Genomic DNA, 27,701 nt, shown 5'->3' on the forward strand with positions numbered 1-27,701 from the left:
CAGTTCCCACCCCGGAAGTGACATCATCCTAAACCTCAACCTGCGCCCCAGGCATCTGGCCCAGGCCGGCAGCATGCCGGGTCACGCGACGCCATTCCAACTGCCTCCCAGCACTTCCGTCAACACAGAGTGGGGGTGAGTGACAGGCGGGACGCGCCAATCACTGCCTGCGAGGCCGCTGAACTTGAAGGAGGGAGGGCGGGGCTAGGTGCTGCGCTGGGGGAGCAACGGCAGTCAACGCGGGGACTCCTGGGGGGCGCGCGGCCGGAGCCTTTAAATGTGCGTAACGGGGGGCACTGTCTGACCCCCTCCCCTCGGGGGGGGGCGGGGTCCTGTCTGGGCTGCCGCGAGACCCGTCCGCCCCCCGGAGGTGCTGGCCCCGCGCGGGGCGCTGACGGTTAAACCTGCCCGCCGGCGCTGTGCGCTCCGGGCTGGGCTATTAGCGGGGCCGCCCCTCCCCGCCGCGCCACCCCGCCGCCTTCCCGCCTCGCTCGTCCCCGGGCGGTCTGGGGGGGGGAGGTGTCGCGTAAGGCCCGGCCGCCCGTTTGAGGTGCCCGCGCTGCGCTTGTCTCTCCCCCGCCCCGTGACGGTCCTGGGAAATGGCCGTCGCCCTGGGGCGGACGGAGGCGACGGGCCGCGCCTCGGTGCCGCTGGGGCTGGGGCGGGGCTGGCGGCCTGGAAAGGACCGGAGCGCGGGGAGCTCTGCCCATGTCGCCGCGCGGTAGCCGTGGGGCGGGCGGGGCGGAAGGGCTACGCGCTTACCAGGATGTGTCGGCGGGCGGGAGGGCTCAGCTCCTGAGCCGGTGAGGCCCCCATTGCAAAAGCTGCCACCCCCCACTTCGGTACCGCGCAGTCCCAGCATCCCAGGGCTCCCCTGCTCAGCTGCCTTCTGCCAGGGCCTCGGTTCGTCAGGACTGAAAAGCCCTTGCTCCGTTTCACCCCAAGGCAGGGGGTTGAGGAGCTGAAGCGTTAGGAATTTGGAATAAACTAAGGAAACTCCCCGTCAAAAAGTCACTGTGCTGGGTATAATGCAGAGATATCGTCATAAGGCCGTGTGAATGAACGGTCCTAGGGAAGCCAGAGTTTGCGCAGTAAGAGTAAAGCATGCTAGTGTTTTTGTTACCAAGGAAATGAGATGTTTTGTTAGGGGTATCTTTCAGAGTAGCAGCTGTCTTAGGCCTGGTCTACACTAAGAAGGGGGTTCGAATTAGGGTACGCAAATTCAGCTACGTGAATAGCGTAGCTGAATTCGAAGTACCCTAATTCGAACAACTCACCCGTCCACACGCGGCGGGGTCGAACTCCGCGGCTCCCCCGTCGACTCCGCCAACTCCTTCTGCCGAGGTGGAGTACCGGAGTCGACCGCGGCGCTTCCGGAGTTCGAACTATCGCGTCTAGATCAGACGCAATAGTTCGAACTCCAAAAAGTCGAACTCTCCGTGTCGAACCGGCAGGTAAGTGTAGACGTACCCTTAGTCTGTATCCAAAAAGAACAGGAGTACTTGTAGCCCATGAAAGCTTATGCTCAAATAAATTTTAGTCTCTAAGGTGCCACAAGTACTCTTGTTCTTATTGTTATGGATGTGTCTCTTGTAGTATTTTCCTATTCTAGTCTTTTTACACGCGCCCTTCCTCTGGGCATCACTAAGGGGCAGAGTTAAGGTTGATTAAACACCTTTACTGTACATTTAAATGTAAAAATTAAATTAAAATTTTCAAATTATGGGATTTTTTCCCCCTCTATTTTATTTGTGGGTTTGACTTTCCTCTGTTTCTAATGCCTGGTGTTTGGGAGTGTGTGTGTGTGTGTGATTCTTGATAACAATAACATTATTATAAGGTATGTCGTACCATGAAATTATTGCTGTGCACGCTCAGGCCTTTTGTCTGAGAGCTTCTCTAAGCAATAGACCATTAATCATAGATTTATTAGGTTAATAATGCATACTCTCATACTGTTTTGAATATCTTGGTACCAAAGCTACTCTGGTTGTTTTTTTTGGTAAATACAGTTTGTTTTTTATTATTGTGGTAGCCTTTCAATGGAAACAAAACCAGTTATCAGAAGGTATGAAACAAGGAGGAACACAAGAATAGAAGAACCAGCATCCAAATCTCGGGTTGATTGGAGGCGGACTAAAAGAGAGACCATATTGCTTGACAGTGATGAAGAACCCACATCTGCTTCAGAAGATGAACAACTCTCCTCGACATCAGAAGACGAAGTGGCTGAAAAACAAGAAACTGTAGTTAAGAGGTATAATCTTACAGATCATGAGGAGAAAGGCCATGATGACACAGTCGTAGAGGATGTGGAGGATGAGTGCATCACTCCAGGGAAGCGTAAGAGGTCAAGCACGTCTGTAATGTATGACAGTGACAGGAGTGATGATAGTGACATCCCTGTTAGAAAAGTATTTGCTAAACGTTATTGCATAATGGATGAAGATGAGTGTTCTCAGGAACAATATAAAACTCCTACTACAGAAGACTACTTGACTAATGGGAAACAGAAGCAGCTAATGAAACTGAAAGAACTCGCAAGACAAAGATCAACCCGGGCATCCAGTAATAGTAAATATTGTGGGGTATGTTTTTACCTTTGAAATTCAATACTTTGTTTTTTCATACATATCACCTCACAGAATTTTATTCTCAAGATAGGTTGGGGGCTCCCCAAAAGTTGCAAGAGCATCATCCCCTACACTTTCCGCAGATGCCTGTTGCAACTATGCAGTGGTACTGTCCCTGATGCCTTTATTTTGGGGTTCTTTTTTATTGCCAAGGTCTGAAGAGCTCCTTTTGTTTGTTCTCATAGTCAGCCAAAAGACTGAACTCATTAGAACACATCTGTCCATCTTCTCCAAATAGTTAAGGATATGTTCCCATAATTTTTAATTTTCTTTTAAAATTCCTTTTCTTTAAAAGGACTTGACGGAGATATTGGAGGGGGCTGCCAAATCTCCTCAATGAAGGAACATGCTAGCTAATTGAGGTAGCTTAGACTTCTAGAGCTAAGAAAATTGCTACAGACAGACACAGGAACAGAGATCTATATGAATTACATGTGAAAGTAAACTTTCTCTTGTTTGGACTGTTAGTCAATTGAAATCTCTTTTCTTGTTAATTGAACATGCAATATTCAAAGGCCGAGAGAGAGAGAGAGAGAGAGAGTGAGTGTGTGTGTGTGTGTGTGTGTGTGTGACACACAAAATTGCATATTTTACTAAGCAAATGTTGAAAATTTCAAAGGAGAAGTATTCAAATGATTGTTTTAAGATGTTTTTAATTTACTTAGGATTCTGATGATGATGTGGAAATAATAGAAGAATCATCCTATCATTTACCCCTCACACCAACAGAAAGCAGTGATATTGATAATGATGATGATAGTATGAAAGACTTTATAGTTGAGGATGAGGAAGAATGTGCAGAACATTCTGAGGATGAAAACCAACCACAAGGGAAAGAACTGGCTACATCAAAATTCCAATTACTGGACTATTACATTCCACGCTGTAAGGTTAAAATAAGCCACAAGTTGATATGAATACTTTGCTTGTAAACCCATGATTTGGTGTTTATTAGAACTTGTCTATATTAGCTCAGAATAGCGTGAAAGTGCATGATAGCTTGAAAGTAGAAAATTAAAATTAAAAAAGGCTATAGCTTATTGTGGAGGCATTGTAGCTTCCATAACAACACTCAGTCATTTTATTCCTTTATCCTACTGTTGTGGTTTTTTGTTTTGCGGGGAGTTGGTAAGGTGCTGTAAATGTATTTTCAGTTAGAGGTGAGGTAAATTATTCAGCCTCAGATGTTGGGTATCAAATTCCTATTGAGACACGAAACTTCTGGCTTCTTGTGGTTCTTAAAATTTTTGCTGCATTCTTCAAAATCAGCCAAGTTGTTCTGGCTGAATTCTGTTGTTGGTAATTACTATTCTTGGGTAGCTACCTAAAGTTCCTCCTGCAGTTTCTCTTGGATACAGTATCCTTTGCTTTCTGTCATTAACTATACTGTGTTATTGCCATGTACTGTTCAAGAGAATTTGTGTTAAACCCCTGTCTCCAAGGTATAATCAGCTAGTGGAAGTGTGTGTGTGTCTGTGTGTGTGTGTGTGTGTGTGTGTACACACATGTATAGCTTGTATAGTAAAGTTCTTTAATATTGTTTGGGATGAGAGGCACTGTTTAAATGAAAGATTTTGTACGGAAACAGAGGACTTTTGAAGTTATATTGAATTGAAATTTTGAATACTTGAAAAATTACTTTAAAAAAATTGTATTTAGTATTTGAGATTAGGTAGATCTTTATCAAATTTTGCATGAAACATGTATGGTCTGTATATGAATTTGTTCCTTGTGTTGCTTTTTTACACTATTAATTGCTTTATCTGGTTGCATTTTTTTCCAGTCTCTCGCTGTGACCATTATGTCCACTTCCAAAGAGTTGTAAAAGCTTTCCTCATCAACACAATTGATGACACTTTTTTGAGCTCATTGTATGGTAAGTAACATTACCTGGCAGAAAATGTAATGCCTATGTGGTAAAACATTATGGTATTTATGCATAAGAAAGTCATGTTTGGTAGTTGGTGTGGGTCTGGGCACTAGAATTCCTGGATTCTGTTCCCAGGTCTGCCACTGACTTGCTTGTGTGGCTTTAGGCAAATCACTTAACCTTTCTCTGCTTCAGTTTACTCCATCTGTGAAATACGGAGAATAATCTAAGGGTTTGGCTGTGTAGAGATTTAGACTTTGTCTACACTACACACCTTTTAGCGGCACAGCCATGCTGCTAAAAGGCATGCAGTGTAGCCACTGTTTGTTGGCAGGAGCGCTGTTCACACTGGCGCTTTTCATACACAAAACTTTTGTCTTTTCGGTGTAGGCTTTGTTTTTTCTAAACACCTATTTTTAACACTGACACAAGTCTTGTTATTCAGTTGTCAGTGTAGACCAGGGGTCGGCAACCTTTCAGAAGTAGTGTGCTAAGTCTTCATTTATTCATTCTAATTCAAGGTTTCGCGCGCCAGTAATACATTTTAATGTTTTTAGAAGGTCTCTTTCTATAAGTCTATAATATATAACTAAACTATTGTTGTATGTAAAGAAAATAAGGTTTTTAAAATGTTTAAGAAGCTTAATTTAAATTAAAATGTAGAGCCCCCCGGACCGGTGGCCAGGACCCAGGCAGTGTGAGTGCCACTGAAAATCAGCTCGCGTGCTGCCTTTGGCACACGTGCCATAGGTTGCCTACCCCTGCTGTAGACAAAGCCCCTGGGTGGGATCCACAAAGGGACTTAGCCCTGGTCTACAGTACAGAATTACTTCAGTATAACTACATTGCTCGGGGCATGAATAATCCATGCCCCCGAGCGACTTAGTTGTACTGACCTAAGTGCTGGTGAGCTTCTTGCCAGCGTAGCTACCGCCTCGCACGGAGGTGGATTAACTAAACCGACAGAAGAGCTCTCCTGTTGGTTTAAAGTGTTTTCATTAAAGCATTACAGTGGCACAGCTGTGTTGAAGTGTAGACCTGCCCTTAGGTGTCATGGTGCTCAGCACTGCAATGCCTAACTTTTAGGGCCCCACATATGACTTAAGTGGACCAATATCTGTCTTTCCCTGTTTGTGAATTGCCCTTGCACTTATGCTGGGAGATAGGTGTCCGGAAACTGAGGGAAGGCAGCAGTGTGCATGCTCAGAGGGGGAAACGGGCATCTAGGGAAAACTTAGACACTGATTGAGTTTAGGTTCCTACAGGATTTGGTGGAGTTTTGTGCATCACAGTGAAGCCAGGGTGTGAAAGTGTGCAGAAGGCTAGGGCGCTGTACAAAGTCACTGTGGACAAACCCTAAAAAGAGTGCTGTAGGGCTTAATTCTTTACGGTTTGGAAAGTATTTTGAAATCTGGATGAGTTCCTCTCTGTATCAGGGATTTGTCCTTTGAGGCAGATGATATGAGGCTTTATTAATAAAGAATTATATTAAATATAATTAATGCCACTCAGCATGGATTTATGGAAAATAGTTTGTGTCATAGATTTCATAGACTAAGGTCAGAAGGGACCATTATGATTATCTAGTCTGACCTCCTGCACAATGCAGGCCGCAGAATATCACCCACCTGCTTCTGTATTAAACCTGTGTCTGAGCCATTGAAGTCCTCAAATCATGGTTTAAAGACTTCAAGGTGCGGAGAACCTTCCAGCAAGCCACCCATGCCCCATGCTGCAGAGGAAGGCAAAAAACCCCCGGGGCTTCTACCAATCTGCCCTGGAGGAAAATTCCTTCCTGACCCCAAATATGGCAATCAGCTAAACCCTGAGCATGTAGGCAAGACTCACCAGCCAGACACTCAGGAAAGAATTCTCTATAGTAACTCAGATCCCACCCCATCTAAATTTCCTTCACAAGCCATTGGGCATATTTACTGCTAGTAGTCAAAGATGAATTAATTGCCAAAATTATGCTATTCCATTATACCATCCCCTCCATAAACTTATCAAGCTTAGTCTTCAAGCCAGATATGTCTTTTGCCCCCACTACTCCCCTTGGAAGGCTGTTGCAGAACTTCACTCCTCTGATGGTTAGAAACCTTCATCTAATTTCAAGTCTAAACTTCTGATAGCCAGTTCATATCCGTTTGTTCTTGTGTCCACTTTGGTACTGAGCTTAAATAATTCCTCTCCATCCCTGGTATTTATTCCTCTGATACTTATAGAGGGCAATCATATCTCCCCTCAGCCTTCTTTTGGTTAGGTTAAACAAGCCAAGCTCTTTGAGTCTCTTTTCATATGACAAGTTTTCCAGTTCTCGGATCATCCTAGTAGCCCTTCTCTGTACCTGTTCCAGTATGAATTCATCCTTCTTAAACATGGGAGACCAGAACTGCACACAGTATTCCGGATGAGGTCTCACCAGTGCCTTGTATAACAGTACTAACACCTCCTAATCTCTATTGGAAATACCTTGCCTGATGCATCCCAAGACCGCATTAGCTTTTTTCACAGCCATATCACATTGGCAGCTCATAGTCATCCTGTGATCAACCAGTACTCTGCGGTCCTTCTCCTCCTCTGTTACTTCCACCTGATGGCTCCCCAGCTTATAACAATAGTTCTTGTTATTAATCCCTAAATGCATGACCTTGCACTTTTCACTATTAAATTTCATACTATTACTATTACTCCAGTTTACGAGGTCATCCAGATCTTCCTGTATGATCTCCTGGTCCTTCTCCGTATTGGCAATACCTCCCAGCTTTGTGTCATCCGCAAACTTTATTAGTACATTCCCACTTTTTGTGCCAAGGTCAGTAATAAGAAGATTGGTCCCAAAACAGATCCCTGAGGAACTCCACTAGTAACCTCCCTCCAGCCTGACAATTCACCTTTCAGTATGACCCGTTGTAGTGTCCTCTTTAACCAGTTCCTTATCCACCTTTCAATTTTCATATTGATCCCCATCTTTTCCAATTTAACTAATAATTCCCCATGTGGAACCGTATCAAATCCCTTACTGAAATCGAGGTAAATTAGATCCACTGCATTTCTTTTGTCTAGAAAATCTGTTACCTTCTCAAAGGAGGAGATCAGGTTGGTTTGACATGATCTACCTTTTGTAAAACCATGTTGTATTTTGTCCCAATTACCATTGACCTCAATGTCCTTAACTACTTTTTCCTTCAAAATTTTTTCCAAGATCTTGCATACTACAGATGTCAAACTGACAGGCCTGTAGTTGCCCGGATCACTTTTTTTTCCCCCCTTTCTTAAAGATAGGAACTATGTTAGCAATTCTCCAGTTATACAGTACAACCCCTGAGTTTACAGATTCATTAAAAATTCTTGCTAATTGGCTTGCAATTTCATGTGCCAGTTCCTTTAATATTCTTGGATGAAGATTATCTGGGCCCCCTGATTTCATCCCTTTAAGCTGTTCGAGTTTGGCTTCTACCTCGGATGTGGTAATATCTACCTCCATATCCTCATTCCTATTTGTCATCCTACTATTATCCTTAAGCTCCTCATTAGCCTCATTAAAGACTGAGGCAAAGTATTTGTTTAGATATTGGGCCATGCCTAGATAATCCTTAACCTCCACTCCATCCTCAGTGTTTAGCGGTCCCTCTTCTTTCTTTTTCTTCTTCTTATTTATATGGCTCTAGAACCTTTTACTATTTGCAAGGGAAAACTCTACATGGCTTTTGGCCTTTCTAACTTCATCCCAACGTGTTCTGACCTCAATAAGGTAGCTTACCTTGCTGATCACTCCCATCTTCCATTCCTTGTAGGCTTTCTGCTTTTTCTTAATCACCTCTCTGAGATGCTTGCTCATCCAGCTGGGTCTACAATTCCTGCCTATGAATTTTTTCCTCTTTCTTGGGATGCAGGCTTCTGATAGTTTCTGCAACTTTGACTTGAAGTAATTCCAGGCTTCCTCCACCTTTAGATCCCCAAGTTCTTCAGTCCAATCCACTTCCCTAACTAATTTCCTTCATTCTTTAAAGTTAACCCTTTTGAAATAAAAAACCCTAGTCACAGATCCATTTTTGTTTATCCTTCCATTTAGTTTAAACTGAATTAGCTCATGATCGCTCAAACCAAGGTTGTCCCCTACAAGCATTTCTTCTATGAGGTCTTCACCACTCACCAAAACCACATCTAAAATGGCATCCTCTCTTGTTGGTTCAGCAACTACTTGGTGAAGGAATCCAGCAGCTATCGCATCTAGGAAAATCTGAGCCATATTATTAGCACTTGTCCTCCAGTCTATATCTGGGAAGTTAAAGTCTCCCATGATCACACAATTCCCATTAGTATTTACTTCATTAAAAAGATCTCTTTCTGTATCCAAATCAGATCCTGGCCGTCTATAGCACACCCCAAGCACTATCTCAGGGGCGGCTCTTGTATCTTTCTTCCCCAATGTGATTTTTGCCCAGACAGAGTGTCTTATCCATTCCATCCCTTCTTATCTCTTTACAGTCTACCTCATCATTGATATACAATGCTATTCCACCACCTTTGCCTTTATTTCTGTCTTTCCTAAACAGCACATACTGTTCAATACCTGTACTCCAGGTATGACTACTATTCCACCATGTTTCTGTTATCCCTATAATAACTGGTTTCACTTCCTGCACCAGTAACTCCTCGTTCCTCCATTTTGTTACCTAGGCTCTTCGCATTGGTGTACAGACATCTTAATTCTTGCTGTTTGGCTTAACTCACATTCTTTACCTGATTAGGCCCAGATGTTCTACCGCCAGTATCACCTATTAGAATTGTATCTACAGTACCCTTCCTCCGTATGTCCATTCTCCTACCCACAACAGTATCCTTTCTTGCTTCGTTTTCTTCCCTCTCAATATTAAAATCCGGCGTGGAGATTACCTGGACATCTCCCAACCATCTCCCCCCAATTCCTAGTTTAAAGCTCTGTTAATCAGTTGTCAGCCTCCATCCTAGAAGACTATTTCCCTCCCTACTCAGGTGAAGTCCATCCTGAGAGAACAGTCCTCCGTCCATGAATGCCCCCCAGTGACCATACATCCCAAAGCCCTCCTTACAGCACCACTGCCTGAGCCATCTGTTGATCACCATAATCTTGTCACACCTTTGTTGCCCTTCTCTAGGAACATACAGAATCCCACTGAAGATCACCTCAGCCTCAATTTCCTTAAGCATCTTCCCCAGCCTGGCATAGTCTCCCTTGATATGTTCCAGTGAGAACCTAGCCATATCATTCGTTCCCACATGAAGGACAATCAGCGGATTCTTTCCCGCTCCCGTTGTAGTAAGAGGAGGCCCTAAGATATAAACCTTGGTATCAGAGGCCTGGTATGAGGCCTGAGGCCTAAACTAAAGTAATGATCAAGACTTTGCTAACATAAAGCAAAGTTAAGCTGTGAGCCAGAGGCAGGCCCTGCTCACAGAAGCTGGCAAGGAAAGGGCTGATGCTGCAAGAAAATACGTACCTAAAAGGTACTGAACACTAGATATCAGAACATTCACATACTTGTACATTCCACACAAATAACAAGGAACAGGCTGACCCATCCCAATGACAGGGCCAAAAGGGTAATATGATGGATAGAGTTGTTTTGTTCGAACCAACAAGTACAAGGTGAAAGGCGGCACCTTGCTACGTAGAAGGATTGCACCTCAATACGTCAGGAGTGATGTGTAACTTGTTTGTACCTGTGTATAAGAATGCATCCCTGGGGCGGTGTCTTTGTCTGGCCGAGGGGGCAGTGGAAAGTCCCGCCACTGACTGAGCCGGGTCCATTGCCAAGAGGCACTTTCTCGTAGTATGCCCTGAATTAGACTAAGAAATCTACAGGGAACTGCAATTGTGTCCAAGATCGCAATAAACCTAGCTGACGTGACTTTGCATCTTACTAGACTCTGTGGTTATTGGGGGTTCTCGTCGGGTCTGCTGTGTCAGCTATCTTCGAAGAGCTGGGGCAGCACACAAAGGGAACACGCGCATGCAGCCGAGTGATATCAACATTGGAGAAAGCAGAGCACCACACCGGTAGCATCTGACAGCACCCGTTAAGATCCTCTTCAGCCTAAGGTTCACATCCCGTATCTTAGCACCGGACAGACAGCACACCCTTCTGTTCTCTGGATTAGCTCTGGTTACAGGCCTGTCTGTTCTTCTCAGTAAGGAGTCCCCAATCACATAGACCTGCCTTTTCCTGGTGACGGTGCAGTTCTTCCGTCTATCCCCTGTTCCCTCTGGCTGCAAGTCCTCTCAATTCCTATTCACCCTTGCAATCCTCTGCAACCCATCCCGTATCCTCCTGGGGCTCATGTTTGGTGTTGTCTCCATTGACTTTTCCCCCCCTCCTTATAGGACTAGCTGTGTTTCTCTTCCTTGCCCTCTCACCTTCAGTGACCACCTGCTGTGCCCCTTCTTCATTGTCCAACTCCGCAAACCTGTTCCTGAGCTTTATTGCTCCTTCACTAGCCTGTCCTTTTCCTCTGCCTGGTTCGCTTAGTCACATGCTTCCACCGTCCACTTTCCTCACCCAGCAGTCTCCCCTCAGAGTTCTTTGGTCCTGCTTCCATCTCAAATCTGATCTTTTCCCTTCAGCATCATCATGTTTTTGCTCCATCATCCGCTCGATTTCCCCCTTCGAAACTCGACCAGAGTTTTCACCTGCATCTCCAAACCTTTATATCTTTTTTTGGATAAGATTACAAGTTTGGTTGGTCAAAGTAATACTGTTACATACTTCTGTAAGGTGTTTTGACTTGATACTTGACTGCATGACACTTAGATTACAAAGCTAGAACAATATAAAATTAACATGGCATACATTAAATGGATTAAAAACTGCTTCAAAATGTAATTATAAACAGAGAGTCATCATCAAGTAGCTGTACTGTAGGGACCTGTAGGGATTGGTTCTTGGCCTTGTGCTATTTAAGGTCTGTATCCATGATCTGGAAGAAAACACAAAATCACTGATCAGGTTTGTAGTTGACACAAAAATGGAGGAGTAGTAAATAACAGAGAACAGATCACTGACACAGAGCAATCTGGATCGCTTGGTAAGCTAGGTGCAAGCAAACAATATGGACTTTAATATGGCTAACTGTGAATTTATACATCTAGGAACAAAGACTGTAGGCCATGCTTACAAGATGGAGGTGTCTATCCTGGAAATCAATTACTCTGAAAAAGACTTGGGGGTTGTGGTGGATAACCAGCTGAACAGAAGTTCCCTGGGCAATGCTGTGGCCAAAAGGGCTAATGCAGTCCTTGGATGCATAGACAGGAGACTCTTGAGTTAGAAGCAGAGAATTTATTTTATCTCTATTTGGCACTGGTGCAACTGCTGCTGGAATATTGTGTCCAATTGTGGCATTCACTCTTCAAGAAGGATGTTGATAAATTGAAGAGGGTTCAAAGAAGAGCCACAGGAATGATGAAAGGATTAGAAATCATGCCTTACAGTGATGTAGACACAGAGTAGTCAGTCTGTCTTGTTTAACAGATGAAAAAGTTAAGGGGTGACTTGACTACAGTCTGCCTCAGGAACACACATTTAATAATTAGCTCTTCGGTTTAGTAGAGAAAGGTATAACACGATCAAATGCAGATTGGAATTAAGGTGCAAATTTTTAACTGAGAGTAATTAACCATTGGAACAGTTTACATCACTGACCACTTTTAAATCTAAATGGGATGTTTTTGTAAAAGATACGCTCAAGGAGTTACTTTGGGGAAGGTTTGTGACCTGTGCTATACAGGAGGTCAGACTGGATTATCACAGTGTGGTCCTTTTTGGCCTTGGAATCTATGAATCTTTTGAATTATTCTATATTCATCACACACATCATCTTCCAAGGAGGACTTACAAGTAAATCTATTCATTAGTTTGAGTTAAAAATATTTTTTAAATGAGCCATTTTAGCACAGTGTCACACTTTTGTCCTGAACTATCTTAATAATTGACTTAACAGGCACTATTTCTTCAAACTTTCCACATAGTTAAAACTTACTGAAATTTTGCACATATGCTACTTTTGAGGAAATTAGCTGTAATTAAGATAATTAGGTAAAACAATCAGTAAATATATGATTATATAGACCAGTGGTATCCAACTTTAATTTGTTCTGTGATGTTATCATTGAGCAGGAGAAGGGGGGAGAACCTATGTGTTTTAAAAATCCATTGTAATTTAATCTGTGACCACTGAGAGAATAATGATTAGTGCATTTTAGTATGACATTGCTAAGAATGGAAAGTTGAGATTGTTTATATGTTTAACATATTTGAACTTTGTTTTTATGTAACATTCTGATTTCCTTGGTTTGTAATAAATGTTTTGGGGTTATTTACAATACTGTAATGTTACTGTCATGTACTCCCTCTTCACATAAGTTAATTCTGAGATAAAAAGTCAATGGGTCTGTATATAAATATAGTTCAGTAAGCAATTATATTACAAACATAGAGAAGAGGACAGGAGCATCTGTTTTTTCAGACTCTCAATAAGTGTGAGCGGTTATATTTTGAGATTAACAGTTCTCAGATTGAATGGGCAGTTTATTCATATTTTGAGTTTTTATTTCTATTCTCCTTTTTATTATTGTGCAGCACCTACTGTGGACAGGTGTCTTTATGACTATATCAAAGTTAATTTTAATGATTTGTGTATCTTTCCTGGACAACAGATTTTATTGTAAATATCCCTAGTAATCATTGAAGTTACTGTTCTTCAATCAGTAAATAATTATATGGATGCTTTTCAGTGTGCAGACTCATCATCTCCCTGAAGATTTCGTGGCTGGAAGAAAAACATACATTCACTGAACATCATATATTGTATTATAGTGACTCTTTCTTTGAACAGATGGAACAAGGCGAAAGAGATATGCACAAGAAATGGTAACCTCACTCCATTATTTGGATGATCGCTTTATTCAACCTCGTCTTGAAAACTTAATCTCTAGAAGTCGCTGGAAAGAACGATATAAGGTATCTAGCTTCTGTCTTGGTCAATGAAGTGGCTCCAGGTGTCAAAATATATATATATACTCCACTCCTAACTGAAAATACAAATCCTAATAACTATTTGTCTTTCCATATTTTGGGGCATGATCTTGCCCCCTAGTATGCAGGCATTTCTGCATAGTTTAATTAGCTGTGATTCTTGTCTGTGTATCCAGTAGTTAGTTGCACAAACTACATGCTAATACACATCTGAATATTGAGGGGTAGTGTGTAAATCCATCATGGCTGCTTTCCTGTATTTCTAGCTACTTCTGCTCTGAAAGATGTATTAATGCTTGTCCCACTGACTTCGATAAATGCCCCACACATACACTTCAAAGAGCATCCTTTGACAGTTATTGTCTCAATAAATTTTTGCAGATTTCTTTTAAAGAAACAAACCAGTACAAAAATTGTATATCTTCCAAGAAATTCATAATGTAGTCCAGTATCAGAGGGGTAGCCGTGTTAGTCTGGTTCTGTAGTCCATACAACTTATAATATGAAATCAATGTGAAATAATTCAGTCTCGTGCATGTGAATGAAGAGAATAATTGAAATATAAAATAAAGTGAAATAAATGAAAATATGAATGGGGTTGGTTAGTGCCCCAAAGACATTGGAGTTGAGGGCACTCAGCATCTCATGTAGTCAAGAGTTTTTGCCTTGGTTTAGGGCAGGGGTCTCAAACACGCGGCCCGCGGGGTTATTTTCTGCAGCCCGCGAGCGCCTCGTGGCCCCCCTGCCCTCCTGTAGCATTTACCTAGAGTGGTTCTGGCCCGACGTGCACCGGGGGAAGGGCAGGCTCCCTCCCTGCTCTGGCCTGCCCCCGCGCCGCTCCGGGAATCGGCCAGAACATGAGACGGGGGGGTGGGGCGGCACAGGGGTCTGTGTGTTGCTCTTGCTTCAGGCAGTGCCCCCAGCAGCTCCCATTGGCTGTGGTTCCCCATTCCTGGCCAATGGGAGCTGCTGGGGGCGATGCCTGAAGAAACAGCAACATACAGACCCCTGTGGCCCTCCTCCCCCAGGTTCCAGCTGCTTCCTGGAAGGGGGTGTGTGTGGCAGGGTGGACAGGCAGGCAGGCAGGGAGTCTGCCCTGCCCCTGGTGCATGCTGAGCCAGAGCCCACCCCCCCGAATTCCTCCTGCACCCCGACCCCCTGCTGCACCCTACATCCCCTGCCTGAGCTCCCTGCCGCACCCTGATCCCCTGCCGCACCCCACACCCCTCTTGCAGCCCAACCCCCTGTCCTAAGCCCCCTGTTGCACCCTGACCCCCTGCCGCACCCCTCACCCCTTCTGCACCCCTCACTCCAACTCCCTGCCCTGAGCCCCTGCCACACCCCTCCTGCACCCCCTGGGAGCAGGGAGGGGGCAGAGTTGGGGTGGGGATCTCAGGGAAGGGTTTGGAATGGGGGCAGGGAAGAGGTGGGGCAGGGCCTCATGGAAGGGGTGGAGTGTGGGTAAGGCCGAGGGTGGCGGGGAGGGGGAGGTGTCAGTAATGTGGCCCTCAGGTCAATGTACTAGTCTTCATGTGGCCCTCGTGGTCATTTGAATTTGAGACCCCTGGTTTAGGGGATATCCTGTTGAAGAGTTTTATGTAATACATCTTTGTAGGAGCGAGTGGATTGTTACCCTGAAGTCCGCATAGTAATGAAGACTCCAATAAATAGATCCTGTCAAGCTTGTGAACTGCATCGGTACTGTAAGTTTGCTGTGTTGCTGTCAGGAAAGCTGTACAACTATAGAACTTTGGAAACCGATGACTTTATGTTGGATGACAAACAGGTAATTTTTTTTTTAATTCTTTTGTGTTCTTGGCTGGTCCTTTGTACATTTCAGATGGTGAAACAATGAGAGATGATCCCATCATCATAACTAATCCCCCAAGGTGGTGTGCAAGGGGTTGGGTTTTTTAGTTGCCCTGAATTTAGATGTCTGAATCTTTATTCACCATCATTCTTCACCTTACTGGAGCTATAACCTTGGAAGAACCTTGAGTAGAAGGAAGCAAGTAATTATTGATTGACCAGTGCCTGGTGAAAACACTACACATACATTTCCACCATAAAATGGAAAATTAATATTAAATTTCATGCATGATCTCAGGTTTATCTACACCTTCTACGAAGTCTCCTCCAAAAATACTGTTCTATGGAATATCAATATTTCTTTTATAAGCATAGTTAGTAATTTCTGTTAGATTACTTGAATCTGATTTTATAGGGAACTTCTTGAATTTTATTAATCCAAATCTTTCACAGTTTCTTGAACAAATTTTCAACACTATTTTAGCATCATTTGTAAATTGCAAAACTTGATTCTTTTCTTCTAAATTCATATTTGAAATCACCTATCCTAAAGCTCTAGGCACTTGCATAGATATTTAAAAATAAAGAAATTAATCCCATTCAGCTAGTTAACCTATCCATACTTACTCCAATCCACAAAATTTAAATCAAATAATCAGTTTAGACTATAACTTGCAGCTCACTGAAAACCTGAGAAAATAGATGAGCCTTGTAGTGTGCCTGACAGTTAACAGATTCGGGCTATTCTATACCAGGGTGATGGGAGTAAGTCCCTGAATCTAGTTTTCTTCTTTTGCTTTATCTGTCACAGGACAGCAATAAATCCTAATGACCTGTGAGGACAAAGTCGGTGTAGAGTGTGTTACAGTCCAATCGTAAATCTTGTATTGCTGCCCTCGGGAAGCACATGGGTCTCCAAGGGCAGACATCAAAACCCCCACCTAAACTCAAGGAGGTAATGAATTATTGAGGACAAGGATGTAATCTCTACTCCCTGTTTAGGACCAGAAAAAAGTCAGTAAAAAGTGTCGTGGTTCTCCCTTTATCATCTGCTCAAGGGTGCCTCCTTATATCATGGTACTCCAGCCATCACTCCTCAGTGGGTGATGCCCCTTTAGGTCTGGGCCTCTAAACCAGGGATTTAGGCTTTCAGTCCTCCTGCAGTTTACTGTGATTGTCCCAGCACATCTGACCTGAATCCAGCACCTGCAGTTCACGCTCTCAATGACCAGCCAGCTATCACAGACACAGTACGCTTATTTTTAGGACAAAAGCATTAGAGTTAACATACCAAAAAACAATAAAGAATCTATATAAGGGGTCAGCATCCTCTGAAACGCGGCTCGCCAGGGTAAGCACCCTGGCATACCGGGCCAGTTTGTTTACCTGCCGCGTCGGCAGATTAGGCCGATCGCGGCTCCCACTGGCTGCAGTTCACCATCCCATGTCAATGGGGGTGGTGGGAAGCCACGGCCAGCACATCCCGCGCCGCTTTCTGCCGGCCAGTGGGAGCCGCAGTCCGCTGAACCTGCTGACGTGGCAGGTAAACAAACTGGCCTGGCCCGCCAGGGTGCTTATCTTGGTGAGCCGTGTGCCAGAGGTTGCCGACCACTGGTCTATATGAATAATAAGCTTACAAGGTGTTATGCATCACATGGAAACCCTAGTAAGTTTCCAGTTCTTCAAACCCATCCAGCAGGGTTTTTCCCCCTTGGTTACAATCACATGTCAGTTTGAGGAATACTCAGCCAGTTCAGGCTGACCCTTTGTATTCAGACTCTGTCTGCTGGGCCTCTTGAGCCAAGCCTCAATCAATACAGTAACTCCTCACTTAACGTCCTCTCGCTTAACATTCTTTCATAGTTAAGTCGCTACTCAATTAGGGAACATGCTCGTTTACAGTTGTGCAATGCTCCCTTAACGTCGTTTGGCTGCCTGCTCTGTCCACTGCTTGTAAGATTCTTTGGAAGAGCAGCAACTTTACAAGGGAGCATTACACAAGTTCCTCTTCTCCGCCTCTTCCCCCACCCTCCCAGTGCTTCCCTGTCGCCAAGCAGCTGTTTGGTGGCTTGCTGCATCTCCACTCCTCCCCCTCCCTCCCAGAAAGTCCTAAGCGCCACCAAACAGCTGTTTCGTGGCAGGGAAGTGCTGAGAGGGAGGGGGAGGAGCAGGGATGCGGCACGCTCTGGAGAGGAGGTGGAATGGGGGTGGGAAGAGGTGGGCCTGGAGTGGAGCGGGGACGGGAAGAGCATCCCTGGGCAAAGTCGGCGGCTGTTCTGCTCCTGGGAAGCTGCCGCTGCTGCTGCAAAGGTGCTGTGCCTGTGTGGGGTAAGCCAGGGGCACTTCCCAACCACAGTACAGTACTGTACAGTATATAATGCCTTTTGTCTGCCACAAAAAAATTTCCTTGGAACCTAACCCCCCACATTTACATTAAATCTTATGGGAAAATTGGATTTGTTTATCATCGTTTCACTTAAAGTTGCATTTTTTCAGGAACATAACTACAACGTTAAGTGAGGAGTTAGTGTATATGCAATTTGTTCGTTCTTCTCTAGAGTAGTTTACCTATCGTGGGATCTTTAATAATCAACTGCTACTGACTTTAGTTCCTGGATGAAGCTCAATAACCCTCCCCCATGTAGCTAGAATGCAATCCCTAGTTCACAAAGATACAGAGACAAAACTTTGACTAATCCCTGGACCCATGGCATACAGCACATCTCAGTAGAATAAGTTTCCACAGTTCCCAGGTCTTGCATGTGTCACCAAACAGAATCTTCCTTATTGGGGCACCTCCTGGATGGCCTGTTATCACAGTTAAGAGCACAAGCCATTTTAAAAATTGGAACAGATGTACAATGCTAGACTGAATTTATAGAGTTACTTTCATTACAGTTCATCTTCTCAGTTTGGGTTGGACTACTCAATAGCAAAAGGCTGGAGCTTACATTTTCTTTTCTTTTTTAACACTTACACTATGATGGTTATCCTGACCTGCAAAAATGCATCTTTTGGGGGAATGAGGAGGAAGTAGGGTCTAGTTCAGAGGCCACAAAACAAACCAGGGAATGTTACATGACACTAGATTTGCCCCATTTTGCTACTGTAAAATGGCTCCTGGGAAGCTGCCCACACTACCTCCTTGTTCCTGTGGTGATCCATAATCTGGCCAGTAATGGGTGCTGCTCACTGGTCCAGTGCTGGAAGTTTCATCTGCAGCTTGTTGACCCAAATGTCCTGTCTTTGCTCTCATGGCAATTAGCTTAACTGCAAGAGGACAGCACAATGCTAAACTGGCACATCAGGAAAATAACTGACTGAAGGAAAAGTCAGTGCAGCCTTAGTGGATCAGAATGGATGGTACTATGCAATTTGGGTTTTTTTTTAAAACTATATAAAAGCACCCCAGAGAGAGGATGAAAACTTCACTTCAATCCTTTCTTCTGCACCTCAACACATCCCCTTTAACTGTAACAAGTACAGTTTTCTTTTTCTCTGATCTCTGGATTTTTTTCTTTTCATACCATTGGCAGTGGGTGTGGTTGCTATTTTACTTAGGTTTCCAGTGACTATTTTTGGTTTTGGGGCATAGCCTTCTTTTTCTTTCCTACCCCCTCCTTGGTTAGACCAAGATGTCATATGTAGTTTAGCATTATAGATGTCAGTGCTTTGCTTTGCTGCCTTGTGCCCCACTATCTGGACCAGGTCTTCTGCTTGCCAACTTGGTAGTAACATTGTTTATATTAAGAGTAAACATGACAGTTGTGGAGTGTCTTTTCTCATTCTTCTCCTCTGTGGTCAAGTCACTCTGTGCATTCCACATCAACAGGCATAACAAGTTTGGCCAGTAGAGCCACCCAACACAGATAAATTTAAGCATTAGGAAAAAGTCAGTGAGATCTCTGAAATTAACATTAGAATGAATGCAATATATGGACTTTTTCCAAGGCTGAGTTCTAAAGAAGCTTTTGGTAACTTTAACAAAATCTTTCTTGCTTAAAAAAGTGAAATGTTTTCAGATATAAAGTGTAGATTGTAATATTAAAATTGTACCATATTGGGGAAACTTCAAGGTAAAATTAAAAACATAAAGGATTTTGAATTAGTTAATACAAAAATAATATGCTGAATGCAACAAACTGGATAGTGAATACAGTGAATACACACATTATTTTCAACTACCCCATAAATATCTATAATCCAGCTCTTGATTGTTGGGCAATCTGGGATGGTGCAGTAAGTGAAGCTGGATTCCCCAGGTTTCTAGTGATTTTTACAGCATTCTTTGAGGCATGAAGGTTGAAGCCCTCAAACTTTACAACTGTTTCTGGTCTTGAACTCTTACAGTACCACTGGGACCCAAACACCAGTCCTAATCCTGCAGTTTGTTGTGGGTGGGTGAACAGTGGATCTCCATGTGGGTGCAGCAGTCTGCTCACATGCAGTCACTTGCAGAATCACAGCCATAGCAAATCCTGGACCTCAAGCCAGTGTACTTGCAATCACTGCATATGGGACAGATCCTAAATTGGTGTGTTTCCACTGAAGTTATGCTCATTCACATCACCTGAAGATCTGGCCCTGTATTTTTAATGACCGGAATTAGAGAATTCCATTGAAAATTAGTCCTAAATTTCTACTATCTATCTAGTAATTGCCAACAAAATAAATACAGCGAGTACCAACCTCTGCTGTGGAAAATGAGATCAAGTATCTGGGACCACTCACATAGGTAAACATTTAGTCACGCGTACTGAAATGCTTACAGAAAAGCTAGGATGTAGACTTTGTTTAAAACCTAGCCTGCTTAAGGTTTAAAAGACCGTAAGCAGCCACTTAAGCCACACACAAAAATATTCAGAATATTAACAATAACAATGAAATGTATCATTGCTTTATGACTCAGAGGAGAAAATCCTGCAGCTATAATATGGCTAAGCAAAAATACATGCAATCTGAGATCACGAATCCCACAGCTTGAGTTAAACACTCTACTTTGAGGAGCAGTGGGCCTTAGCCAGTTAGGTACTTGTTGCACACAAGAAACAAAAATAACCTCAAGCTAAAACAATACTGTACTGCACTGGAAAGATGTCAATCTCTTATTTGTATACCATAAAGCAGTTGCTCTCAACCTTTCTAGACAACTGTACACCTTTCAGGATCTGATTTGTCTTGTGTACCCCCAATTTACACCTCACTTAAAATCTACTTGCTTACAAAATCAGGCATTAAAAATACAAGTGTCACAGCACACTATTACTGAAAAATTGCTTTCTCATTTTTTACAATATAATTATAAAAGAAATCAATTGGAATATAAATATTATACTTACATTTCAGTGTATAGAGCAATCTAAACAAGTCATTTTATGAAATTTTAGTATGTATTGACTTTACTGGTGCTTTTTATGTAGTCTATTGTAAAACTAGGCAAATATCTAGATGAGTTGATGTACCCCCTGGAAGACCTCTGCGTACCCACAGGGGTACACATACTCCTGGCTGAGAACCACTGCCATAAAGTGAAATCCATTTCTCTTGCATAAGGCCTGAGTTACCTGAGCTGTGTGCAGGGGAAGTGCTGGGCTGGGAAGGTAAAACCCACAAAAAACCCAGGCCAGATGTAGCTGTGGGCTTTTTTTTTTTTTTTTTTATTCCCAGAGGCTTTACTCCAACCTATAGGCTAAAGTATCGATCCCTGCCCTTCTGTGCCACTTATACTGGATAAATCCCTCTTCTGATGTGACCCTATAGCCACTCAAAACACGGACCTATGTGAAGCTAGCATGAAGCTCCCTTTCTTTGGAATCTAAGGGAGGCATAAGCACACCTGAACTGCTACTCCGCCCATAACTTCTCCTCTGATCTCAATGTGGATTTAAGGATGCAGAGGGTCTCATGGTGAATTTCACTCATTTTTAATAACACCTATGTGTTTACCTGAACATAATCATTCTTCATCAATACCAGCTTTGCATAAAATCTGTTCCAACTACTTAATAGGTATCTGTGTACTTGCTTGTATGTAATATTACTACAGCTAAAACCTGTCTGTGTATATGCATGTATACTTACCATTTGCCTACCTGTAAATATCACTGAGTCACATACTGTTAAATATACAAGGCCATCAAATGCAACATCTATATTTTTGCATCACAGAGGCTTCCCAGGTGTAAAATGGTGATGAGTGTGGAATACAAGGATTTATGTTCCCACAGTGCTGTTAACTTAGCCACCATATATGCACTGCGTATTTTGTGGTTATATTTAAAACCAGTATTTTGTCAAACTCTTCTATAGCTTTAGCAAGAGGAAAAAGTTAACATGCATGTATGTGGATTTGGTGCATCTCTGGAGATTGGTTTTTTTTTTAATTTCCTGAATGTCCAAAATGGTTGTGTATCCTTAGTGTGACCTTGATATAGCTTTTGCTTTTTAGGCTTTTGAGCTTTTATTCTTAATAAATCCAGACTTTATTGCATACACTTTAATTCCATGAATGTTGAAGTGGCTACATCTTATGACTTCAGCAGGTAGTAAGTATAAACTAGAAAGGATTTAATCAGTTTTCCTCCAAACATCAGGGGATTTTGTAACAGAGTTGGTCAGGTGAATCTACTGGTAGCATTTCACTTTTTCTGCACAGCAGTGCATAGTGGTTCTTGAGGAACAGGGGCAGACGAAACTGCAGTTGCGTTGAATCACTGGTCATTGCCCCTGCATGGTTGGGATGCAAAGAATGTGGGGGCTACATTGCTTATAAAATAGAGTAAATCATATAGTATCAAAGGCTGTTTAGTTCATTATTGCAAAATACCAAACTGATTTAGCCATGCATTTTATTGTCAAGATCATTGCTTCATGTTAATTTATCTTAGATAACCAAGTTTGTTCACTTTTTTTATATAGGTTTTGAAGGTTGGCAGCGTGTGCGCAAATCGTACAAGGGTTTATCATAATCTGAAACATTTTAAATTCAAGTTGTATCAGCGCTGCCGTTCAGTTACAGAGGTGGAGGGCATTCAGGATGAGCCAGTCAAAGACACAGTCGACAGGCTTTTCAATCAATTGGAAGAGAGTGGCTGGATTCAGGAGGTATGATGGAATCTGTCATTGAGTTAATTCCTTTGTATCAAAGGAGGTGGTGACAGCAATGCTAAATAAAATGTCCATGGTTTAACTAAGCAATAAGTTGTAAGATGTTGTGCATTTGTGGTCTACTGTAGTTCATTCAAGATGGTAAAGGGTAGACATCAGCCATGCAAGACTTGTAATAACTTCCCATAAAATGCAGTTCTGCTCTGAAAAGTGACTCAAAAATAGTACTTATTTACAGAACAAAGCTGCTCCCTGCAAATAATCAGTCTGATTTTAGTCACAAAAGTAAGCAAGTACCTTACTGATTTTTACACTTTTTAGCACTACTGGAGAGGTAAGATGGGGGAGCCAGATTCTGTTCCACAGCATCAGCAAAATAATTTATTTGGTTCCAATTACAGTTAAAGATTCTGAGTTTGCACAGGTGTAATTCAAAGCATAATATGAAGGCAACAGTGTTACACAAGTGTAACTGAGAATGGAATTTGGCCTGTAGAACTTTTATTAATAGTGACAATGTATGAGTTTGACTATTGGGAAAGGGCCAGTAACTTGACCCAAAGGAGGGAAATCCTTAAACTGAAAGAAAGTGTAAATCAGAGACAAAGGAGGGCTTTGCTTGGGCCATTTAAAATACTTCCAGCTTACATACTTGTCTGATAGACTTTCATCCACTGGATTTCAAATTCAAACTTCCAAGCAAATTCAGCTTCTTTGGCCATTTATTCTTCTCCATTTAAAAATGTGACTTTCAGGCCACCTCTCTTTTGGAATGGACCCATTTTTGCTTTTCTGTTTAAATGGACAACTTCCAGTGGAAATAGTAGGGCCCTTTTAAAATGAGTCTTTAAAGCATGAATATTTTTGGCAAAATGAGCCCATATTAATGTCATATCAAAATGCACAATGTAACATTATTAGTAACACATACTAATTTATTTTTATTCTTGTATTTATTTTATTATGTGCTGCTGCAGTAGTCAGTCCATTTGCTACATGGTACAATACTGATGCAAGTACACCTAGATAGTACGATGTATTTCATGGGTAAGCTTCCACAGTGTTTCTGTATCAGGATCAGTTTTTCTTAATTATTTTGATTTCTTAAAGCTTCTTGAAACACTATAGGACAAATTACCTGAGTAGAGCCAGGCTTACCAAATTAGGCTTTGGTTCTCTCTGCTTCTGATCAGTGCTGCTGCTCGTTTATGAATTCAGCTTGGCACAACAAGCAATGTATTTGCTTCATTCAGTTGCTGTCTTTTTGATTAATTGACATGGTTTTTATTTTATATGCAGAGATATGATTATCTGGAAGAATATATGAATGATGCAGATTACTTCCAAGAAGAGAAAATGGACTGAGTGGTCATGCATCTCTTTGAAAGAAGCTTTGTAAAAATCTCTAATTAGCTGTGATATCCACCTGTCCACAAAAAAATCTCCAAATGCTTTTCAGGATGTTTTCTTACACTGCATTGTATTTAAGTCTGTAGCTGTGCCTGTAAATTGCTATACATATAAAAAGAAAAAGCAGCATATTCTTTTATACCCCTTAATTTTAAATGTCAAAATAGTGATTTAAAGATGTTTTATGAACTAAACAACTGTCTGTTATGCATAGGCCAGTTGAACTTTCCTTTGTGGTTAAAAAGACTAGTGTCCGAGTACCTATGTATTTATGAAATAAAACTTCTTATGCCTAGCTCAATGGCAGAGATGTGAGAGATGGTAAGCCCCAATTAACCCTTTTTGGGGTAGGAATACTTCAGTAAAAAGTATAAATTGCATCCCATCACATCCCTGTGAACTTGAAATGAGCATTAACCAGTTAGCCTGGTTATAGTGAGAATGAAACATAACCAGACACATTCATTCTTAATCCAGTATCAAAACCACCTTCATTTCTCATCCCTGGAGACCTAGAATAGTGCAATTTGCACATGGTCATAGCGTCTGTTGTGAAAGATGTCTATATGTAGTACAGACGCCACAATAGCTACTACCATGTTCTGGAAGATAGGTGGATAATTCCTGCAAAACTAACTAATAACAGTAATCGCCTGGCTGACGGGGGAAGCTGCACAAAACCTTGTTTGTGTTATATCTACTAGCATGTGTGGTGAGGTGTCGTACCTCTCTGGGACATGTAAAGCCCTAACCCAGCTTTCTCTCTCCTGGGTCTTCAGAGATGTAGGAGGAGTTTAGTGATGTGGTACACATTAACCCCTTGGCCTACTTGCTGCACATAAAAGAAAGCAGGCTGTGGGGGAGCAGAGAGCTTAGCGATAAGGGGGAAAGGAAATGCTGCTCTTTTTTGCTTGAGTTGTGGAAGAGGATAACTACTTCAAACTCTTCTTACCTCCTGGGAAAGTGAAGGACACTTTTTACTGTTGAGTCATTTGTTTAAACCCTACATAGGAACAGATATTAAAGTGAATGTTATTCTTGGGGTGTAGTCTGATCATACCTATGAAGAGAACCTACCGTCTAACAGTGCTTTGTATTCAGTATTATAATACTCCTGTAGTCATGCATACTTGTCACCCTGGGAATGGTGGTTTTATGGCTGAGCACGTTGCAAGGATAGTCTGAGTTAAATTTTTTTTTTTAAATCAACGCAGTAAAATGAATCCATATTAAGTACATGATCTACTCACAGGAAGTATTCCAGTATCCATACATTTCAATTATGTAGGTCCTAGTGTGCCTTCACGCCACTAACTGCATATTGTCAGAATAAAATGTCAATACATTAATCACCCTCCAGATTACCTCTGGTAGATACCCAATTGCCCTGCTTCCCATGCTAGCACTTATATATGATCCCTCAAGGTGTGTGGCAAAGGTATGAGTTAACTCTGCTTTCTGCAGTGAAGACTTGCTTCCCGCCCCACTTTTTTTTCCATTGCTATTTGGGGCCTGATGCAAAGCCTGTTAGAGTCAAGGGAGAGACACCTATATTCTTTAATGGATTTTGGATCAGGCTCTTGAGGAAAATCCTGCTAGACTTGGCCCTGATCACATCACTTTATAGGAAGACCAGGCCTCTTGTACAGTGCACCAGAAGAATAAAACCTGTGTACCGCATTACACACCACCTTGTCAAATGCACACCGTGCACCAGTTATGGTTGTGCCCTGGGCATTCACAGTTAACACTTGAGGGTGAAATTATTACACAGTACCACTTTACTGTTCCATACTACTTTTCCTTTCATGCAACTTTTTTTTTTTGACATTTCTAATAGTCTTCATTTTTGCAGATGAATACAGTTTTGCAACAAGAAGTCTATGTTTAACCTCCTTTGCAAAAGTGGGCAACGACACTGATTTTTCCAGCTGATATTTTGTTAGCGTTCAAGAGGGTTTCTGTATCTCTCTAACATTTACCATGCTTAAGATTACACTATTCATGTCTAGAAGCCTTGAGCACATCATTGTTAAAAGGTACAACTGTGGAAAGTGGTTTTGTACTGCATAATGGCAGATATCTACTGCCACCTCTTCAGTTAAGCTGCACTGACAAAATAGGGGATGCATTTTAATAAAAATGAATGTGCTTTGCACCTTTTCCCATCATTTCTTTCTCATTCATGCAAAAAAAAAATTATGAATAACCAGTATTTAATGTAGAGTAAGTGAAGAGTCCTCTTTTAGGTATGTGCCTTCTCCTGTGTTGGCTAGAAACCGTATAGTATATTTAATGACTACTTTGTACTATTTTTTTAACATACTTCATATTTTTCCCACCCAAAATAAAAAAGGGTTAATTAAAAAAATAATTTATTTGGTCCACAATAGAAAAAATATTCACCTCACTGTAGAGGCAGTACAGGAACAAATTGATTATCTCTCTGGCAAGAAACCCACCACAGGGCAAGGAAAGGCCAAAAATGTACTTGCACCAGGGAACCTGCTGCAAGAAGACTGACAGATCAGGTGGCAAAACTGAGACATCTGACTGTAGTTACACTTTTTACTAGCTCATGTGGATTGTACCAGCTTAGACACATCCCCATTTACTGATTTGCACATTCCAGCTCTTGTGCATAGCTTCTGAATTTGGCCCTTTCAGTCTTCCCCCATATGAGCAAAAGCAAGAAGCAGAGCAAGGCATTAGGGTGAGGGCAGATCAGTAGCTGCGGTGACATTAGCCATTACTTGTTACTGCGCAGAGCAGTGACACGTACTTCACAACAGAACACTGTTTAAGCAGTTATGGCGGGTTGAGAGGGCTTTCCCCAATTTCCAAAAGCCTGGCCTTAATTCCTAGGACTTAGACCAGGATATTCTTGTCAAAGGTAAGAAAATGCAATTAAGGCTGTGGATGGGTTTTTCCGGTAACATTGTGGTATCTGAAAAGGAAGAAGCTGGTGGGAATTGTGGCCAAAGAGGTATTTCAGAACCCTACATGCATTCGCTCCAAAGGGTTACATGGTGCAGCACTGCCACATAGAATAAACAGCTCCTTTCCAGCTCTGCCTCTGGGGCCAGCTAGAATTCCCAGAGAGCCCCAAATACATTTGTCGGAAGTGGGTGAGATGTATGCTGCTTAGCAGCCTTTCCCAACTAGCCCCATCTCTCATTATTACATATGTTACCTTTTGCAGAGTGGAGAGGAACTTATGGTACCTCTTAAAATAATGTGAAATCTTGATTCCACTACAACATTATTCCATCAAATCAAATTCTAGATTTCTGATGTAATATTACTTAAACTGATCACTACAAAATTCAAAAGATTACATTAATGTAATGGTAACAATTTAAACATGCTCTGTAAAGTAATATTAATTTCCATATATTGAGAATATATGTTTTAAATCCTATTCTATTAACCATACGACTATGCAGTGTGTGCAATGTGGGAGAGTTAACGTTAATAAGAGATGCTTAACTTTTTCATTTCTTAAAACATTTGCATTTAAATTTGTGACCTAAATTTTGCATTAATATTGGGTTTTGCATTTAATTTCCTTGTTATTTAAGAAAATAAAGTAGTGTCTGTACTTGTTATGGCAGGAGTCACGAGATGGGGTTGTCACACACAGTCATCTCACAAGTTACAGTAAACTCCTCACTTAACGTAGTTATGTTCCTGAAAAATGCAACTTTAAGTGAAACAATGTTAAACTAATCCCATTTCCCCATAAGATTTAATGTAAATGCCGGGGATTAGGTTCCAAGGAAAGTTTTTTGGGGGCAGACAAGGCATTATGTACTGTACAGTACTGTACTGTGGTTGGGAAGTGCCCCTGGCTTA

General features: G+C 42.1%; 1 protein-coding gene and 1 long non-coding RNA gene across 6 annotated transcripts in view; one reads left to right on the forward strand and one right to left on the reverse strand.

Annotated features, from left to right (window-relative positions):
* LOC123371690 overlaps window positions 1–1,054 on the reverse strand; it is a 52,148-nt gene extending 51,094 nt beyond the window's left edge. Inside the window, exon 1 of the long non-coding RNA XR_006579906.1 lies at window positions 763–1,054. This is a non-coding gene — a long non-coding RNA (uncharacterized LOC123371690). The remainder of the gene's footprint in view (window positions 1–762) is intronic.
* CCDC82 (coiled-coil domain containing 82) lies at window positions 1–26,004 on the forward strand. 5 transcript variants are annotated; one of them, XR_006579901.1, is made up of 9 exons: window positions 548–803; window positions 2,036–2,588; window positions 3,299–3,518; window positions 4,417–4,509; window positions 13,381–13,505; window positions 15,136–15,306; window positions 22,248–22,433; window positions 23,414–23,483; window positions 23,736–26,004. XR_006579901.1 is itself a non-coding variant. In XM_045019459.1 (8 exons), the coding sequence occupies exons 1-8, from the start codon at window positions 74–76 to the stop codon at window positions 23,799–23,801; spliced, it is 1,476 nt and encodes a 491-aa protein (XP_044875394.1). In that variant the 5' UTR covers window positions 1–73; the 3' UTR covers window positions 23,802–26,004. The 5 variants fall into 5 exon arrangements, 4 of the variants coding, with proteins under 4 accessions (XP_044875394.1, XP_044875404.1, XP_044875388.1 ...); XM_045019459.1 differs by lacking the exons at window positions 548–803; window positions 23,414–23,483 and adding an exon at window positions 1–135; XM_045019469.1 differs by lacking the exons at window positions 548–803; window positions 23,414–23,483 and adding an exon at window positions 219–279.
* The last annotated feature ends 1,697 nt before the right edge of the window (window positions 26,005–27,701 follow it).

The sequence above is a fragment of the Mauremys mutica genome, chromosome 1 (assembly GCF_020497125.1).
Source record: "Mauremys mutica isolate MM-2020 ecotype Southern chromosome 1, ASM2049712v1, whole genome shotgun sequence".
In the NCBI taxonomy this organism is placed as follows: domain Eukaryota; kingdom Metazoa; phylum Chordata; order Testudines; family Geoemydidae; genus Mauremys; species Mauremys mutica.

What these genes read in the sequence shown, in the direction of transcription:
- CCDC82 (XM_045019453.1), top strand. Translation starts at nt 709, where the DNA reads ATGTCGCCGCGCGGTAGCCGTGGGGCGGGCGGGGCGGAAGGGCTACGC. An exon ending in GCTGGAAAGAACGATATAAG is followed by an intron (nt 13,506 to 15,135) that starts GTATCTAGCTTC and finishes ACATCTTTGTAG; the next exon opens with GAGCGAGTGGATTGTTACCC. An exon ending in TTATGTTGGATGACAAACAG is followed by an intron (nt 15,307 to 22,247) that starts GTAATTTTTTTT and finishes TTTTTTATATAG; the next exon opens with GTTTTGAAGGTTGGCAGCGT.